General features: G+C 45.4%; 1 protein-coding gene across 2 annotated transcripts in view; it reads right to left on the bottom strand.

Moving 5' to 3' along the window:
* Positions 1-3,827: 3,827 nt before the first annotated feature.
* The window catches only part of LOC139233774 (thyroid hormone receptor alpha), a 483,608-nt gene continuing 469,855 nt past the window's right edge, over positions 3,828-17,580 (bottom strand). For both annotated transcript variants that reach the window (XM_070864283.1, XM_070864282.1), the window contains exons 8-10: positions 10,962-11,108; positions 8,443-8,701; positions 3,828-7,131 (exon numbers count right to left, since the gene is read on the bottom strand). In XM_070864283.1, the coding sequence (XP_070720384.1) occupies positions 6,881-7,131; positions 8,443-8,701; positions 10,962-11,108 (657 nt within the window). In that variant the 3' untranslated portion in view covers positions 3,828-6,880. The remainder of the gene's footprint in view (positions 7,132-8,442; positions 8,702-10,961; positions 11,109-17,580) is intronic.

The raw sequence follows: 17,580 nt of genomic DNA, 5'->3' as shown, positions 1-17,580 counted from the left end.
ATTGAGCGAATTGCAGAATTTGAGTCCTAGTCCTAACCCCCCGCCCCCGCACACATTCAGTTTTGGACTTGGCTAATGATAGCAACCCGACTGGAATAACTGATCATGGTGGGTGTACCAAATGATTCTCGAGGAAGCAATTGTCAATTTTCAAATTTTAGCTTAAAAGTTGGGAATACAAAACCGGATCCCATGTTATACTCTCGGGCACTTTCTCACTAAAAAGTTAATGAGGAGGAGGAACTGAGGGAAATCCTTATTAGTCGGGAAATTGTGTTGGGGAAATTGATGGGATTGAAGGCCGATAAATCCCCAGGGCCTGATGGACTGCATCCCAGAGTACTTAAGGAGGTGGCCTTGGAAATAGTGGATGCATTGACAATCATTTTCCAACATTCCATTGACTCTGGATCAGTTCCTATGGAGTGGAGGGTAGCTAATGTAACCCCACTTTTTAAAAAAAGGAGGGAGAGAGAAAACGGAATTATAGACCGGTCAGCCTGACATCGGTAGTGGGTAAAATGATGGAATCAATTATTAAGGATGTCATAGCAGTGCATTTGGAAAGAGGTGATATGATAGGTCCAAGTCAGCATGGATTTGTGAAAGGGAAATCATGCTTGACAAATCTTCTGGAAATTTTTGAGGATGTTTTCAGTAGAGTGGACAAGGGAGAACCAGTTGATGTGGTATATTTGGACTTTCAGAAGGCTTTCGACAAGGTCCCACACAAGAGATTAATGTGCAAAGTTAAAGCACATGGGATTGGGGGTAGTGTGCTGACATGGATTGAGAACTGGTTGTCAGACAGGAAGCAAAGAGTAGGAGTAAATGGGTACTTTTCAGAATGGCAGGCAGTGACTAGTGGGGTACCGCAAGGTTCTGTGCTGGGGCCCCAGCTGTTTACACTGTACATTAATGATTTAGACGAGGGGATTAAATGTAGTATCTCCAAATTTGCGGATGACACTAAGTTGGGTGGCAGTGTGAGCTGCGAGGAGGATGCTATGAGGCTGCAGAGCGACTTGGATAGGTGAGGGGAGTGGGCAAATGCATGGCAGATGAAGTATAATGTGGATAAATGTGAGGTTATCCACTTTGGTGGTAAAAACAGAGAGACAGACTATTATCTGAATGGTGACAGATTAGGAAAAGGGGAGGTGCAAAGAGACCTGGGTGTCATGGTACATCAGTCAGTGAAGGTTGGCATGCAGGTACAGCAGGCGGTTAAGAAAGCAAATGGCATGTTGGCCTTCATAGCGAGGGGATTTGAGTACAGGGGCAGGGAGGTGTTGCTACAGTTGTACAGGGCCTTGGTGAGGCCACACCTGGAGTACTGTGTCCAGTTTTGGTCTCCTAACCTGAGGAAGGACATTCTTGCTATTGAGGGCGTGCAGCGAAGATTCACCAGACTGATTCCCGGGTTGGCGGGACTGACCTATCAAGAAAGACTGGATCAACTGGGCTTGTATTCACTGGAGTTCAGAAGAATGAGAGGGGACCTCATAGAAACGTTTAAAATTCTGACGGGGTTAGACAGGTTAGATGCAGGAAGAATGTTCCCAATGTTGGGGAAGTCCAGAACCAGGGGACACAGTCTTAGGATAAGGGGGAAGCCATTTAGGACCGAGATGAGGAGGAATTTCTTCACCCAGAGAGTGGTGAACCTGTGGAATTCTCTACCACAGAAAGTTGTTGAGGCCAATTCACTAAATATATTCAAAAAGGAGTTAGATGAAGTCCTTACTACTAGGGGGATCAAGGGGTATGGTGAGAAAGCAGGAATGGGGTACTGAAGTTGCATGTTCAGCCATGAACTCATGGCCTACTCCTGCACCTATTTTCTATGTTTCTATGAGAAATTCAAAGTGGCAGAGAGAAACCCACAGACTGGATTGCATGTCTCCAACATCACCAGCAGAATTATTTTGAGGCATCCCACTGCTGAGATAAGTAAAAACTAATGCTGGTGATCCAAAAAAAAACGATGTTTGATTTCTATTCGAACTCACTGAGCACACCCCATCACTGCAGCCTACGAAGTCAGCAGTTATGTCGCAGATGGATGGTGCACTGAGATAGTGAGTTAGGCCTTGGTGGGAAAGTTGTGCCTCAGAAGCTTTATTTACGAACAAAACTGTGCTAGGAAATTCAAAAATGTATCCAGGAAGCAGATCTCACTGCAAGAAGCTTTGAAAGGGACCCGACACCTGTCGAGGTAACAAAGGGACTTTGCGGTTCTGTAGGAAACACATCTGTTCTGGACAGTACGAAAGCAAAGATTCAGAATAGTTAACAATGACCCAGCAATCCACTGGTAGATACAAACACTTGGAGAACACAAGAAACAGACTCTATATAATGGAGAGGATGAGGACCAATAATGAACTTAGGAGCTGCAATGAAGCTTTGGGTCATCAACCACATTTATGCAACCAATGTGGCAACCACCCTGCTCAATTATCACCTTTTTTCTCAGCCAAGCTGGACTTAAAATGGCACGGACTTTACAAAAGTAGTGGGAGCTATCTCAATAGATTTTTGGCAATATATTGTAACCGGGGCAAGCGTTTTGTTGGGGCGCCATGATTATCCTTTTACAGGACCACCTTTGCGCTCAGTCTCTCTACCCGCAGTCACTTTCATTTTAACCGATAGGCGGGTTTCGAAATGTCTGACACCCTGCGCCTGCCCAAAAGTGACAATGAGTGGAATGAAGCACGCCTCTTGCGACCGGGTGGAACTCACTGTAACTGCAGCTGTTACTGCCTTCATTCACTGTCAGGCAGGCTAGGAGTTGCAGGACACTGGCGTGTTAAATCACACTGCTGATTAAAACTAAAATGTTGCTGAAATGAGAAACAAAGAAGCAAAAATAGCATTCCCCAATTGCTAAAGTTTGGCTGCAATAAATCACTTGCCCTTATAGTATATGCTTCAGGCATAGACTCAGAATTATCACGAGCAAAATGAGGAAAGTTAGAAGAAATGATTTCACACACAGGGTTAGTAGAACACTTTACCACAAGTGGCTATTGAAGCGGAGACTATAACACCTTTTAAAAGAGAGTTGGACAAATATTTGAAAGGATGTGGTGAAATTGCGTCCATTTTTGTCTGATTACACCTTGGTATAAAGCACCTTGGGATGTTTATCCAAGTTAAAAGCGCTTTATAAATCCAACTTGCTGTTAAAGAGCTAGCCCTGGAAAATAGGATCAGTCGAACAAAACCTGCCGGGGTCAGAAAAAAGCGGAAACCTCGGGAAAAGGATGAGACAAAAAAACAAAACTGGTCCTTAAAAGAAAAAAAAGCTTCAGTGGTGGGATCTGCATGGCGGCAGGGCAGTGAGAAAGCCGATGCCACTCCTGGTGGAAGAGTCAGTACTAAGACCAGGAACAGCTGCCGTTAGGCAAATTCCAATAGCCTTTCAGCACCAAATCTACCCAGAACTGTATGGAGAAAAAGAAAGAGCCTGAAATTAGTCTGGAAATAAAAACAGAAAATGCTGGGAACGCAAAGCGAGCTGGTCAGCATCGGAAAGAGGAAAAAGTTAGCAATTCAGCTGTGTCTCCCCGTCGGGACAGAGAGTGTGCTAAAGGGCTCACTGTCTGAAATCTGAAAAATGATTTTCCTCCTTCAGATGCTAACTGACCCATGAGTGGATATTGGTGTAGATTTTACAAATCACGTACAATAGAATAGTGCAAATTCCCATCACGTAAAACCCTGTTCTAGGAATGCTAACTCGATGGACTAAAATATAAAGTTAATTTTACAGATGTTACAAATATTGTAGAGCTTTGTAGAATTTCCCATCGCCAGTTTAGAATTTTAATGATTAAAAGAGTTACAGTAAATATTTATTTTATAGATGTTCTATGTACACAAACAATTCTGTACATTTTAAAAGGTAAAAAGGCCATTCAGCTCTCAAAGGGTTAAAATTAACCTGTACAAATATTTCACTTTAAAAGTGCTAGCCGTATTGGACTTGTTACTAAATTATCTTCACGAAAACCAAACACGTACAAAATGCCATTGCGATTAACATGGAGAATTGTTAGGACTCTGGGTCAGAAGGTTGTGGCTATGAGCTCCGTACCATGAGTTTGAGCTCATGGTCTAAGCTGACACTCCAGTGATAAAGGTGGTGCTGTTTCAATAAAACGTCAAACGGAAGCCCTGTCTACCTGTTCAAGTGGGCATTAAAGATCCCACGGTGCAATTTGAACAAGAGGAGAGAGTTCTCCCAGTGTCCTGCCCAACATTGCTCCCTCAAACCAACACCACCAATAATAAGTTTACCTCATTGCTTTTTGTGGGGTCTTATTGTGGCCAAAATGGCTGCCACATTTGCTTAGACAACAGCAGTCACATCAAAGTAATTAACTGCATGTGAAGTGCTCAGAGCTGTGATAAGGTGCTATACACATGTAAATCTTTCTCTTTTACACTAGGGGCATATTCACATTGTAATAAAAAATAAACATGGTTTCAGTTTCCAAAACCCCGTTACACCTCCAAATGAAATATTTATCTATAATATATACTTTTAAAAATTATATTCAATTTGTACCTGAGTAGATCCTTCATTTTACTTTCAAATCTCACTGTTAACCCTTGAGTGGCCTTATTCTGTCAGTAGTTAGCAGCAGTGTTATTGGGGGTCGAGCATTTGAGCCCTTTGGTAATGTACAGTTTTACATGTAGCGATAAAATGTATCATGAAAATAAGTCCCTGGTTTAAATATTTCATTAATGAGTATTCAAGTAGAATGCGGATATTTGAGAAAACCTTCTAATAATGTAGAACAAGGTGGCTGTTGTGATTGTCCAGGAAGGTGGGTGGAGGGGGGGGAAGGGGGTGTGGGTGGAGGGGGGGAAGGGGGTGTACCCAAATTCTCTAGACAGCAAATTCTGATCACGGGAGTGAGCCTGTCGTTCATAGTCCGCGATTCACAAATCGCACAGAACTGAAACAGCCAAAGTTGCTGGACTGATCAAGCTTATTGTCTTCATGGTGTTGGGGGAGCTACATATCCAAAGTTTAAATCCATGCTCCAATTTATTTGCACTTAACCCAAGTTGCTGATGCTAACACATCTTGGCGTTCCAATTCAGGACTTTTCCACCAGTGAGGAAACAGTGCTAAAATAGCTCTTTCCACATGTCCCCATGGCCCACAAATTTCAAACATGATAAAAGCAGCAAATAAGAAATATAAGTGGCCTGGGCTGGAGACACCTCTGCACGATATCCTCTAATATTAGGATATGAGTTAAGGCCTCATATCGCAGGCTTTGGCGAGCTTTACCGAACAGACACAGAACCGGGAGCTGCATCCTCTAACTGGTGGATGCAAAGCACCATAGTTTTTTAAGGATATAAAACAGGGAGTATGAATTCCTAGTTAATGATGATTGGTGCAAATTGTTCAACCCTTTGCACCTGGCTCCCCACTTTCAGTTGTGTATTTGTAGATCACTGACTAACATCTAAACATGAGGTCACTGATTGCGCGCAAGAACTTTGCAAACTTCCAAGGTCTCTTGTATTTAACACTGGTTTGTTTTTTTGTTTAGTTTTTGACAATGGATGCACTGCCAGAGGAAAGTGAGAGAATTAAACAGAGATGATTTTAACGTCATGCCTTCAAAAGACGACCTTTTGTAGTTTGCCAGAGATCTTGAACATGGGGTTTCTGCGGTTTATATAGTTGTGTCTTTCAACAGGAGGAGAAATGTAAAGGGTATGAGTGTGGTAAAAACAATGTCACCGGGGAAATAGCCACTAAAGGGTTAACCAAAGGGCTACCAAGGAAACCACTCAGGCTCGGGATGCAGGGACTAAACTCCCTTCGCCTTCCCCTGGCAGGCACATATTAAACCGAAATAACACATTATTTGTCTCCGTCAGGTTTTACTGATGCATTTTACTCCAATGTGCTTGGGCAGTCAATTCCCCTGTCGTTCCTGAGCCTGGGAACCTTGTCTGCCACTTTTCTGTTTTCCCCTCCCCTTCCTTTTCTGGTCCTTTTTGACCATGCTCTTTTGTCAAAAAAACATACAAGGCAGGTTTCGCTCTGCACGGATGAGCTCTGCGCTGTTAAGAGGCTTCGCCTGACCAAAGGAGGCCTCAGTGCTGATAGGACCAGGAGGATCGCAGAGCCGGGAGGTTTTTTTTTGCACGGAGATGCCTTCGTTAGTTCTCCCGTTGAAAACGGCTCTGGATTGCAGACAGGCATGCCGGCGTCCCGGCCTCGCCTGCAGGCAAACAGATTCTCCTGCGCTCGCCAAACCGACTGGAAATCTGCTGTAAACACCCCTCTGCAGCGTTTTCATCCCCTCCCGTTCCTGCTCGTGTTGCAGTTCCTCCCACGTGACACTGAGGTAGGGCCGTTCATGCCTTAACTTTCTTTCTCTCTCTGTTCTCCCTCTTAACCGTTGAAAGTAAAAAAAAAATGTTGACACCGGTGATAATCTGAGGCTGTTTTCGACGCACAGTGGCGATCAAAAGTAGAACAATGCTTCTGCTGCACGATAAACCACTGAACACGTTGCACTGAATTGAACTTGTGAAGATGGGACCGTCGGCCATTTTGTTTTGGAGTTGGCTGTTTATATAATCAGCGGAAAAGCAGCAATGCACAACTAGTCAGCACGATCTTCCTTTGCAAGACAGAGCACAAGGATCAAGGGACACTTTACGTTGACTTACAAAATATTTGCAACTGGTACCCGCATTAATGGAATGGTTCTTTGAGTTTCGACCAAGTCTAGATAGACAAAATGATCCACAATGGACATAAAGCCAGGCAGTTAGCCGGTGATTGTTTTTTTTTTTTGTTTGTTTTTTGTTTCCCAGTTTTCAGTCGGGCCTACACTTCCTGGTCCTCAAACACCTCCAGGAATAACGGAGGGAAGAGTTCTGTGGGACATTCAACCTTCATGTGGAGGAAGCGGCTGGCATGGCAAGCTCCAATCATCCGCAGGTCAGTAACTTTCATCAGCAGCTTTGGCCAGAAGTGTGGAATGTTGTGTTTGCGATAGTTTATGTAGTGTTCAAACGCTAGGAGGTAAGCCTCTTGGCACTTTTCTATTTTGTCTATACAAGTCAGTCCTGTTCGATCTGTAAACAATAGCAAGAGTTTGTCAATCGTGGTTTTCCAAACGTTTCATTATTTTATCCATTTGAAACTGGAGTTGCAACAATGCCAGGCTAGAATAGTTCTGAAGAAATGGTTAACTGACGGACTAAAATCCATTTATTCTCCACCCTTTTTTTTAATGGAGATTTACTTTCATTCAGCCTCCTTCAAGATTGAGCCTTAGAAGGAGTGTCGGATGAGAGGACGTATTTTGGTCTGATAACGCTTCTATGAAGTGTCTCAACACCTTTTCCTACGTTACAGGTGCTATATAAATGCAAGTTGTTGTCGTTGTCCTCTCTCAATTTTATTTTGCCATGAGTTATGTCCCGTTCTCTCCCCTGGATCCTGGATTTGCTTTGACGCCCCCACCCCCAATGCCCCCTCCCCCCAACCACCCCCTTCTGCCCCGCCCTCCATAATCGAGGTCCGGCTCTTTATACTTGTTTGTGTCTCTAATGCAGTCCATTGGTCAATCTGTGGATTCAGTGTCAATGGGATTGTGTGTGTGAAAGCTGTGGTTTAATGAAACAATCGAATCTCTTCCAATACCTCGCGGGCAGAAGGCCCACTACCAGGCCGTATCTTGCTTCACCTGTTCAGCCACGTGTACCGGCCATCAACGTGATTTTTACATTGATGCCCAGAAGCCAACGTTCCCGGAAACATGAAGCTGTTCCTCCTGGCTGGAGAGTCTAGAACTAGTGCTCATAGTCTTGGGATAAGGGGTCGGCCATTTAAAACTGAGATGAGGAGAAATTTCTTCACTCAGAGGGTGGTGAATCTTTGGTAATCTCTACCCCAGAGGGCTGTGGAGGCTCAGTTATTGAGTATATTCAAGACGGGGATCGATAATTTTTGGACACCTACGGAATCAAGGGATATGGGGATAGGGCAGGAAAGTGGAGTTGTGGTAGAAGGCCAGCCATGATCTTATCGAAATGGCGCAGCAAGCTCGAGGGCTCGAGGGGTCGAGGGGTCGAGGGCTCGAGGGGTCGAGGGGTCGAGGGCTCGAGGGGTCGAGGGCTTGAGGGCTCGAGGGCTCAAGGGGTCGAGGGGTCGAGGGCTCGAGGGCTCGAATGGCCTATTCCTGCTCTTATTTCTCATGTTCTTATAAAGTCGCAAACGTGACTTTCAAACAAATGCTCAATCTTGTGCTGGGGCAGTTGTTGCCCTGTTACCCTTTGACCCTAGCAACCTAAATAAAGTTTATGTCAGAGTAGTGAGAGCCAGGAGAACCACTTCAAGTAAAAAGCAAAAGAACGTGAGTGCTTAATGCTGAAGGGCTTTACCTGAGGACATCAATAAAACTGCCTGGAGTAGGGCCACCTCTGTGTCATCCAGATTGAAGGCCGATAAAGATTTGCCCAGCTCAAATATGGCATCTGAGACTACTCCAAGCCCTCCATTTTTCAGTTGTTCTCTCTTGACGGCCATTTCTCCATTTAGTGTCAGTGTCTCACTCTCTGCATCATAACGGACAGCGGCTCTCAAAGACATTATCTCCATACAGCAGCCCTTTAACAGGATGATCTGGTCTTCACAAGGCAGCTGCACATGGGGGCAAGACAGAACAGAAAAATAAACTCAAATGTTGCTTATTCAGCAAGAAATTAGTAACAGGGCCAGCTTTCTCTTCCGAAACACTGGTGGGAAGATTTCCCCTAGTCATTAAATTGGGGCCATCTATAAGAATGAGTTATGATTTCACTTGGATGTAGCTACCACAGCAACCTTTTCCCCACTGTGCATCTTACTTCTCTTTTTCCACTGGCCTCTACTTCTATAGAAATGTAAAAGTGTCCTCCCCACCTCCCTCTACCTCAGATTTTTCTCCCTTCTTTTCCTGAAGGCACGGCCTCGTACCGGGGCACGGTATGCCTTTTGGTCAAAATAGCCATTCTTCACATGCCATACCGAGACAGTAAGTGTCACCAGACCAATTGACCATGGGGGTATCACGGCCCAGCCTGATTCTGTCCTCACCTGCCAGCCTCAAGTGCTCACTTTCTGTCCGGATGGAAGGAAAATCAGGGAGAAATTTGGCCTGAGCAAATGTGGTGACTGCGGGTGTCTATTCCTCCGGTCACTATAGTGTGCGACAAAAGTCAGTGCGGATATACAAATACTGTTCCAATTTCTCATTCATTGAAGTGACCGAGGAATATTTACCTGCTAGTTACCAATTGCATCACTCGCCACACAGCTGCCTGGACCTCTATAAACAAATCTGGTAGAGTATCCCGCGAGGCCCTTCATCAGATAACCTGTCAGAGTGTGCACACTTTCTGTGACGTATCTCCAATTCCTCCCCTATAGGAGAGGCAATCAAACAGGGCAAGGAAATCATTCAAAACTAGAGACCGCATGCGATGAAAAGGCAAGTACACAGATAGAAAAAGTTAAATCGCTGTGATGTGAAAAAAACACATGCAAAATGTCTTCAAAATGTTTTCTTTGACATTTTGAATAAAATAAATGGTGTCACACAAGTTTGGCCCAACTGGGGCCATAATCCCAACAATTTAATAGCGCTGCCATTGTACAGTGTGATAGTGCGCCGTTGAACCATGGTACAAAGGCTAGCTACTCTGGGCTACCATTCCTCACCTCACTGTGCCCAGGTCAAGAGGAGCATCAGCAGAAGGCTGAAGCCGGCCGCCTGCCCGCTGTGGATCAGGCCTCTGGTAAAGTTTCCGTTGCAACCGGTGTGCTAATTATCTTCCTGGTTGGAACGAAAACTTTCTGCTTGGGCCGATTCCTGGAGGTTCCATCACATGACCTCCCACCCCCACACTCCCGCCATTGGTCGCCCAACACACTCACACTTGAGGTGCACCACCTTCCCACGACCAACTGGAAAGCGAGCAGACTCTTCATTACCTGATTGGATAATTCTTGATTGTCAGTCAAACAGCCTCCCCCCCCCTCCACAACTATTAAAACAAAGGTGTTCAAAGAACATTTTAAAAACCCCACAATTTTTAATGCCCCTATGATTTTTCTGCTGAGTTGCTAGCAGTAGTGTCCCGGACTTCAATATTTAATGCCTTGGAAACTTCAGGGCAACTCTGGAGGCTTGGCAATGCTGGCAAGGCCCATTCTGGCTGACGGAAGGATGGCTCCCAAGACCGAGGTTTTCAGCAGGTAGGTCTTTGGAGGGAAGGGAGACCTCTATAAGGCTCTCTTCTTCCATTGAGGGAACTTCCCAGAGTCTAATGCCATCTTCCACATGATGGTCCCAGGATGCGACAGTAACCGGGGTGGAAAGAAGGAAAACCCGTTGAGGGGCTCTGGGCTCTGGCTTTGCCCCCTCCCCTCTGTCATTTGTATGTGTCGGGCAGGGAATCAGTGACCAGCGGTGATGGTAACATGGCAAGGTTCAGGAGGAGGGAAATCCCAGTCGGGACAGTGAGGTGGCAAGATGCCACCTTTTCCAACATTCTCTGATGCAATCCCAATGGAAATTTGAGCTTAGATTTAATTGTTTTTTTTATAAATTCCGTCACTAGTGATTCATTCACAGGTCTCAGAATTTGTGGCAGTTTTTTCTTCAATGCAGCAATTCAGATGGGAAATTTAAACATGTTGGAAATGACGTTATCCTCTGAAAATCCTGCCTCGTGCACGTGTACCGTGAGTGACAGCAACACGGAGCGCTAAACATCACGAGATTCAAGTGCGACAATCGCAGTGTTTTCAAAATAACTTTTGAGAATAAAAACGCTGAACAGCCGCGGTGCTCCATCCCGATCATCAATCAGCTTAAAAGGCAAGGCAAAGATAAGCACATTTTCAATAATAAAAGTACCTCCGAGAACATTGGCAGTTTTTTGGCAAAATCCACAACTCTGGTAATGGCTGGGGTGATAATCCTGGTGAACTGACTGAAGGCTTCGAGGTCCACTTTATCTCCTTCTGGTGTCGTAACCATCGGAGACTGGCCAATGTCTTCTGGCTGTAGGCACAGATTATGATCAATGAGAGGCACTCTGGGAATTAAATTGGAGGAAAGCATGATGGGAGTTAAGACTATTGGGAGCACTTGAGCTAGCATTATCAAGGATACTGTACTGGTAAATATGCACATTCAACCCAAGAGATCCAAAGGGAAAAAAAGCTGCAAAGGCTAGAAATCTTTGTAAAGGTTTAGTATGCAGCTACAACAAGTGACCAGGAAGGCCAATGGAAACTTAGCCTTTATTACAAAGGAGATGGAGTATAAAAGCAGGGAAGTCTTGCTACAGTTATACAGGATATTGGTGAGGCCACACCTGGAATACTGCGTGCAGTTTTGGTTTCCATATTTAAGAAAGGATATACTTGCTTTGGAGGCAGTTCAGAGATTCCAGAGATGAGGGGGTTGACTTATGAGGAAAGGTTGAGTAGGTTGGGCCTATACTCATTGCAATTCAGAAGAACGAGAGGTGATCTTCTCGAAACGTATAAGATTATGAGGGGGCTTGGCAAGGTGGATGCAGAGAGGATGTTTCCACTGATGGGGGAGACTAGAATGAGGGGGCATGGTCTTAGAATACGGGCCGCCCATTTAAAACTGAGATGAGGAGGAATTTCATCTCTTGTAAATCTGTGGGATTCGCTGCCTCAGAGAACTGTGGAAGCTGGGTCATTGAATAAATTTAAGGCGGAGATAGACAGTTTCTTAACCGATAAGGGAATAAAGGATTATGGGGAGCAGGCAGGGAAGTGGAGCTGAGTCCATGATCAGATCAGCCATGATCGTATTAAATGGTGGAGCAGGCACGAGGGGCCGTCAGGCCTACTCCTGCTCCTATGTCTCCCATCCAATTCAGATGCTGATAGACCTGCCGTGTATTTGTTGCATTTTCTGTATTTATTTCAGTCATCCTGCTAAGTATGCTTCAGCATCAAGTGCACATATTTATTGTGCTTCCTTAAAGTTTGTATATATCCTTGGCCTCCTCTCCTATATGCTGCCCCTTGGCGACATCATTCGAAAACACAGCATCAGTTTCCACGTGCGCTGACGACACCCAGCTCAGCCTCAATACCACTTGTCTTGACCCCCTCCACGATCTCTAAATTGTCAGACTGTTTGTCCGACGTTCAGTACTGGATGAGCTGAAATTTTCTCCAATTAAATATTGGGACGACCAAAGCCATTGTCTCTGGTCCCTGCCACAAACTCCATTCCCTAGCCACTGACTCCATCCCTCTCCCTAGCATCTGTCTGAGGCTGAACCAGACTGTTCGCAACCTAGGTGTCATATTTGACCCTGAAATGAGCTTCCGGCCACATATTCGCAGCTTAACTAAAACCACCTATTTCCACCTCTGTAACATTGCCTGTCTCCGCCCCTGCCTGTTGCTGAAACTCTCTTCCAGACCTTTGTTACCTCCAGACTTGACTATTCCAACGCACTCCTGGCTGGCATCCCACATTCTACTCTACGTAAACTTGAGATCATCCAAAACACGGCTGCCCGTGTCCTAACTCGCACCAAGTCCCGTTCACCCTTCACCCCTGTGCTCGCTGACCTACATTGGCTCCGTTAAGCAATGTATCAATTTCAAAATTCTCATCCTTGTTTACAAATCCTTCCATGACCTCGCTCCTCCCTATCTCTGTAATCTCCTCCAGTCCCATAAATCCACGAGATGTCTTTACTTTTCAAATTGTGCCCTCTTGAGCATCCCCGATTATAACTGCTCAACCATTGGTGGCTGTGCCTTCAGCTGCTTCGGCCCCAAGCTGTCGAACTCCCTCCCTAAAACTCTCCGCCTCTCTTTCCTCCTTTAAGACGCTCCTTAAAATCTACCTCTTCTGCCATAATTTCTTCTTATGTGGCTCGGTGTCAAATTTATTTGTTTTTTTCTTATAACGCTCCTGTGAAGCACCTTGGGACGTTTTACTATGTTAAAGGTGCTATATAAATACAAGTTGTTGTTGTACCTATTCAGTCAGCTCTCTCATACTCTGCACCAATCCAGTCCCTTGTACTGTGTATCTACCGTAGCTCCTCCCTGACACTGTGTACCTATTCATTCAGCCCTCTTGTACTCTGTACCCATTTGCCCAGCTCCCTGCCATCGTCCGGCTCAGTCACTGATCCAAAATACTTCGCCTGATGAGGCCATCGACGTTCGGAAGACATTCGAGAAATTGACAGAAGAAAAGGAAGCTCGGAGGGATGTCTGAGTTTAATTCTTGTAATCGCAGAACCCTATCTTTGTATAATGAGCGCTGATTCCGTCATTGCCTTGAGGGAGCTATTCTGCCGGACGGTGAGAGAAAATTGAGTGAGATGTCATTGGAAGTGATAACATATTGAGAAAGCTCTGTGTGTGTCAGTACAGACCACACACACACGGGTTGTATTCCCTGGAATTTAGAATATTAAGGGGTGATTTGGTTGAAGTTTTCAAGATATTGAGGGGAACTGATAGGGTAAGATAAGGTGAAACTTTTTCTGCTGTTTGGGGAATCTAGGACGAGGGAACATAAGAACATAAGAAATAGGAGCAGGAGTAGGCCATATGGCTCCTCGAGCCTGCTCCGCCATTCAATAAGATCATGGACATAGCCGAAAAATTAGAGACAGTCCTTTCATGAGCGAAGTTAGAAAACACTTCTACTTGCAAAGGGTAGTAGAAGTTTGGAACTCTCTTCCGCAAAAGCAGTTGATGTTGGGTCAATTGTTAATTTTAAATCTGAGACGGATAGGTTTTTTTTATTAACTGAAGGTATTAAGGAATATGGGGCAAAGGTGGGTACAGGTGTCGCGTCGAGAATCTGGAGTTCCGGAATCCGGACCGATCAGTGCAGGGTCGCCCGTAATCCGTAAAATGTTCCGGAATCCGGACCTGACGACCCTCCCAACGACCCTGCCGACCTCGGGGCCCCACTGCTGCCCGACCTCGGGCTTCGCATCACCGGCGCTCACCTGCCTGAACACCTCCTTGGCGGGGCCCGCCCGACAACATCCTCCGCCGAGGCCGGACAGCCCGAACAGCACTTCGACAGGAAACCCCCCCCTCCGACCTTTCTGACATTCCGAAATCAGGAAATACTCGAACCTGGGCTCAGGTGTTTCCGGATTCGTGACGTCAGAAAACAAATCGAAAGTCCGGAAAAGCCCGGAATCCGGAACGGCCTCGGTCCGGAGGGTTCCGGATTTTAGGCGCTGCACCTGTATATGGAGTCAGGCCACAAATCAGTCATGGTCCTCACTGAGTGGCGAAACGGCCTCGAGGTGCTAAATGGCCTACTCCTGTTCCTATATGTGCTGATGCAAATTCAACTCTCTCACACTGTGGAGTTCAGTATAAACTCCAGGGTGACTCTCCCAAAGGTGTCATTGGAATTTACCAAAAACAAGATTAAAAAAATTAACATAAGTAGACAAAAAATAATTAATCAGAATTTTTTCCCTAAAACATTTGTGTCCAAAGAGCAAAGAAATCACGCAAGGGCGTTTCTTGCAGATGAAGTCTCAGAAATTGATGCAACAGTACATGAGGGAGAAAAGAATGGAAGGATATGCAGATAGGGTTAGATGAAGTACGGTGGAAAGAGGCTCGTGTGGAGCATAAACACCGCTATAGACCAGTTGTGCTGTACATTCTGTGTAAAACAGGTCTCTGTCCCCATTTGCTCTTCGCTACACCTGGAAACTGAGCATTCCCAGATACAATCTACTCTATACGGTGATGTTAGTCTGGGCTGTATATTAATCGTGGGCCGAGAGATTAAGTGACCACAAAAATCCCTCCAACCATAATTAACCAAAAGGAAATCAAGCCAGTGAGAAAAGATTGATACTGTAATTCTAGCAGTAGTCAGCTTCTCTGGCATGTTCATTCATTACTTTTGTTTATTACAGTCGTTATCTGTTTGAAATCTGCAATAACTTGGAGGTTGAGTAGGGGCTATCGGATTGCTTGATCGTGACATTTGAAGAGCTGGTCAAGCTTGGCAGAGGTCTACAGTCTTTGGTCTCTGAAATAGAAGGGAATCCTTGACACACAATCACTTTCGATGTTGTTAATTTGAGCGGCTCTTTCCTGTTTTGGTTTTCTGTCAGAGGTCTCTGTATCTGCACTCTGAGCGTAAATTAATTGACTGCAAAGCCTGGTTTTTACATCAGTAGAGATTGATATCCTTAAATCAGAGCGGTTTCTGCACATTGTGATTTTGAGAACCGTAAAAGCACAATGTAATTTTGAGTCAGGGGCCAACATTATACACGCTAGTGGAGCTCAAAATACAGGCTGGAGGCCCTCCTCCTTGCGCAAGGCTGCCTGCGATTGTGGGCCTCAGTTCTTAGCTTTCCAGCTCTGTGTTCATCGTGGAGCCAGGATATGAGTGTAATGGAGTGAGAAAGTGAGAGGCAAAGAGGCTGCCTTATGTGCACTGGTGCCAGCTGGGTCAAAATGGTTAAGAACTGATGCAAATCTTGCCAGAATGTTAACGTTGTCATTTTTCTGGGTCTGTCATGTGCTTATTTATTCACAGACCCCAGATGCAGTGAGGACAATATGGTGGGAAGGGGGGGGGGAGTTGTGTGCAGGTAAATTTTAAAGGGAGGCAGACAATTGAAGAGACCTGGAAGAATCGAAGGGGCGTTAATTCTTACAGCATTGGGAAATGCTCATGAAGCACCTCAACGCCACGGCTGAGGTGGGAGAGAGCAAAGAAGGCCAATGATATCTTGGCCTTTATTGCAAAGGGGATGGAGTATAAAAGCAGGGAAGTCTTGCTACAGCTGTACAGGGTATTGGTGAGGCCACACCTGGAATACTGCGTGCAGTTTTGGTTTCCATATTTACGAAAGGATATACTTGCTGTGGAGGCAGTTCAGAGAAGGTTCACTAGGTTGATTCCAGGGATGAGGGGGTTGACTTATGAGGAAAGGTTGAGTAGGTTGGGCCGCTACTCATTGGAATTCAGAAGAATGAGAGGTGATCTTATCAAAATGCATAAGATTATGAGGGGGCTTGACAAGGTGGATGCAGAGAGGATGTTTCCACTGATGGGGGAGACTAGAACTAGAGGGCATGATCTTAGAATAAGGGGCCACCCATTTAAAACAGAGATGAGAAGAAATTTCTTCTCGGAGGGTTGTAAATCTGTGGAATTCGCTGCCTCAGAGAGCTGTGGAAGCTGGGACATTGAATAAATTCAAGACAGAAATAGACAGTTTCTTAAACGATAAGGGAATAAGGGGTTATGGGGAGCGGGCGGGGAAGTGGAGCTGAGTCTATGATCAGATCAGCCATGATCGTATTGAATGGCAGAGCAGGCTCGAGGGGCCGTATGGCCTACTCCTGTTCCTATTTCTTATGTTCTTATATAAGTGACTGGTGAAAATGATGGGACAGAGGACCAAAGGTGTAGGCATGAATCTGCAGGCAAGTGACAGAGCAGCCCAGCATCTGAGCCGGTTTGCATTGGCTGGTTTAGTGGAGGTGGTGCTAGATGGGATGGTTATGAGGAGCTTGGCCCCATCTCGCCACTCCATGGCACCGCCTCCATTGCAGCCTGCCTGACAGGAGGTGGAGGCTGGCTCTGGACGGCAGATGACCGATACCGTCAGTGGCTGTGCTGCTCATGTGCTGCATGTTAGCACAGTAGATGGCACAGTTCTGCACTCGGATATCCATTCTACCCCACCCTCCTCCTTTAAGACTCTCCTTAAAACCTAGCTCTTTGACCAAGCTTTTGGCCACCTGTCCTAATATCTCTAAGTGGCTTGGTCTCAAATTTGGTTCCTGAGAAAGGCCTTGGGACGTTTTACTACGTTAGAGGCGCTATATAAATGCAAATTTTTGACGCTGACCCAGACCCTGTGAAGAAACTTCCCTACAGTTGTGGTTCTGGGTAACGCCTGCAAATAATGGTTGGCGTTATAGTGTATCACCGTGTAAAGGAATAGCATGCTGCCTCAGAAAACCATCCGACATAACGGTTAAGTCAGCTGTGACTCAGTGGGTAGCACTCTCACCTCTGGGTCAGTAGGTTGTGTGTTCAAATCCCACTCCAGAGACTTCAGCACAAAATCTAGGTTGACACTCCAGAGCAGTACTAAGGGACTGCTACACTGTCACAGGTGCCATATTTTCGATGCGATATTAATCTGAGGCCCCATATGTTATCGCAGGTGGATGTAAAAGATCCTATGGTACTATTTCAAAGTAGACCAGGTGAGTTCTTCCTGGTGTGCTGACCAATATTTATCCCTCAACCAGCATAACTAAAACAGATCATCTGGTCATTATCACATTGCTTTGGTGGGATCTAGCTGTGCACAAATTAGCTGCCATGTTTCCTACATTACAACAGTGACTACACATCAAAAGTACCTCACTGGCTGTAAAACGCTTTGGGACATCCTGAGGTTGTGAAAGGCGCTATATAAATCTAAATGCAAAGATATGATTGCACCAGA

Source organism: Pristiophorus japonicus, chromosome 21, assembly GCF_044704955.1.
Source record: "Pristiophorus japonicus isolate sPriJap1 chromosome 21, sPriJap1.hap1, whole genome shotgun sequence".
Taxonomy (NCBI): domain Eukaryota; kingdom Metazoa; phylum Chordata; class Chondrichthyes; family Pristiophoridae; genus Pristiophorus; species Pristiophorus japonicus.
This window is presented reverse-complemented; position numbering and strand designations above follow the sequence as displayed.